We start from the raw sequence: 984 nt of genomic DNA on the forward strand, positions 1-984 counted from the left end.
TACAGTTTAGCTCCTCTTCCTTTCCATCTCCCCCCACATTCACACTGTCCCTCTTCATTTCTCCCTGCAGAGCCACAGTGGTGAACAGGGTGATGAACAAACTGTCTCCTCTTCATGATAAGATCTACTGTGCTCTGTCAGGCTCTGCAGCAGATGCTCAGACCATCGCTGAGATAGTGAACTACCAGCTAGATGTGCACAGGTAAAGTCCCAGTGACAGCAGACCGATCAACATGGGTACCTCAGTATCACAGTGGCCAAGTAAAGCTCTGAATAGTGAGGAAAATATAACAACTAATGTTTTGCGGTGAAAATTCTCATTTGTATATTAAATATTGGTGACAAATTGTCCTGTTAGATATTGGCCAATTCTGTATGAAATGTAAATATATTAACCTTCACAAACCTACACTGGTCTAAACCTTGTTTATAGCTTGATATCCTACAACACTGATGGATTCACTAACACAGAACAGATAGTGCTTCTGCCTGCTTCAGTCCCGGCCCCAGACTAAACAGCTTAATTAATATGAATCTTTAGCCATATTAATGTTTAGCATCTTTGATTTAAGCCTCATTGAGAATGTTCCAGATGGGATTTCCTGCTAGTTAGGGGCCAACGGTGTTTACTTTTGTGTAGGAATGTCTTAAAGTTCATGTCATGTCCTCTTATATCAGTATGGAGATAGACGAGGACCCGCAGGTTCGCTCGGCCGCCACTCTGGTGAGGAACATCTCGTACAAGTACAAGGAGGAGCTGTCGGCTCATCTCATCGTGGCTGGCTGGGACAGAAGAGATGGAGGACAGGTCAGTTAACACGTGTATTTTAAAGATCTTATCCAGCCAACTCAGCTGCACAGAATGACATTACGATTTGCCATCTGTACCCTTTCATCTCTTCAGGTGTTCGCGACCCTGAATGGTCTCCTGACAAGACAGCCTTTTGCAGTCGGTGGCTCTGGCAGCTCATACGTTTATGGGTT

The 984-nt window shown here is 44.3% G+C and overlaps 1 protein-coding gene across 1 annotated transcript; it reads left to right on the forward strand.

Annotated features, from left to right (window-relative positions):
• Positions 1-8: 8 nt before the first annotated feature.
• Positions 9-979, forward strand: LOC109954169 (proteasome subunit beta type-9-like; the record flags this gene model as incomplete). The annotated part of the gene is made up of 3 exons (XM_020589571.1): positions 9-202; positions 679-808; positions 905-979. Coding segments are annotated over 3 exons (399 nt in total), but the record flags the coding sequence as incomplete, so codon positions are not given.
• Positions 980-984: the final 5 nt, after the last annotated feature.

The sequence above is a fragment of the Monopterus albus genome, unplaced genomic scaffold, assembly GCF_001952655.1.
Source record: "Monopterus albus unplaced genomic scaffold, M_albus_1.0 scaffold3976.1, whole genome shotgun sequence".
NCBI lineage: Eukaryota > Metazoa > Chordata > Actinopteri > Synbranchiformes > Synbranchidae > Monopterus > Monopterus albus.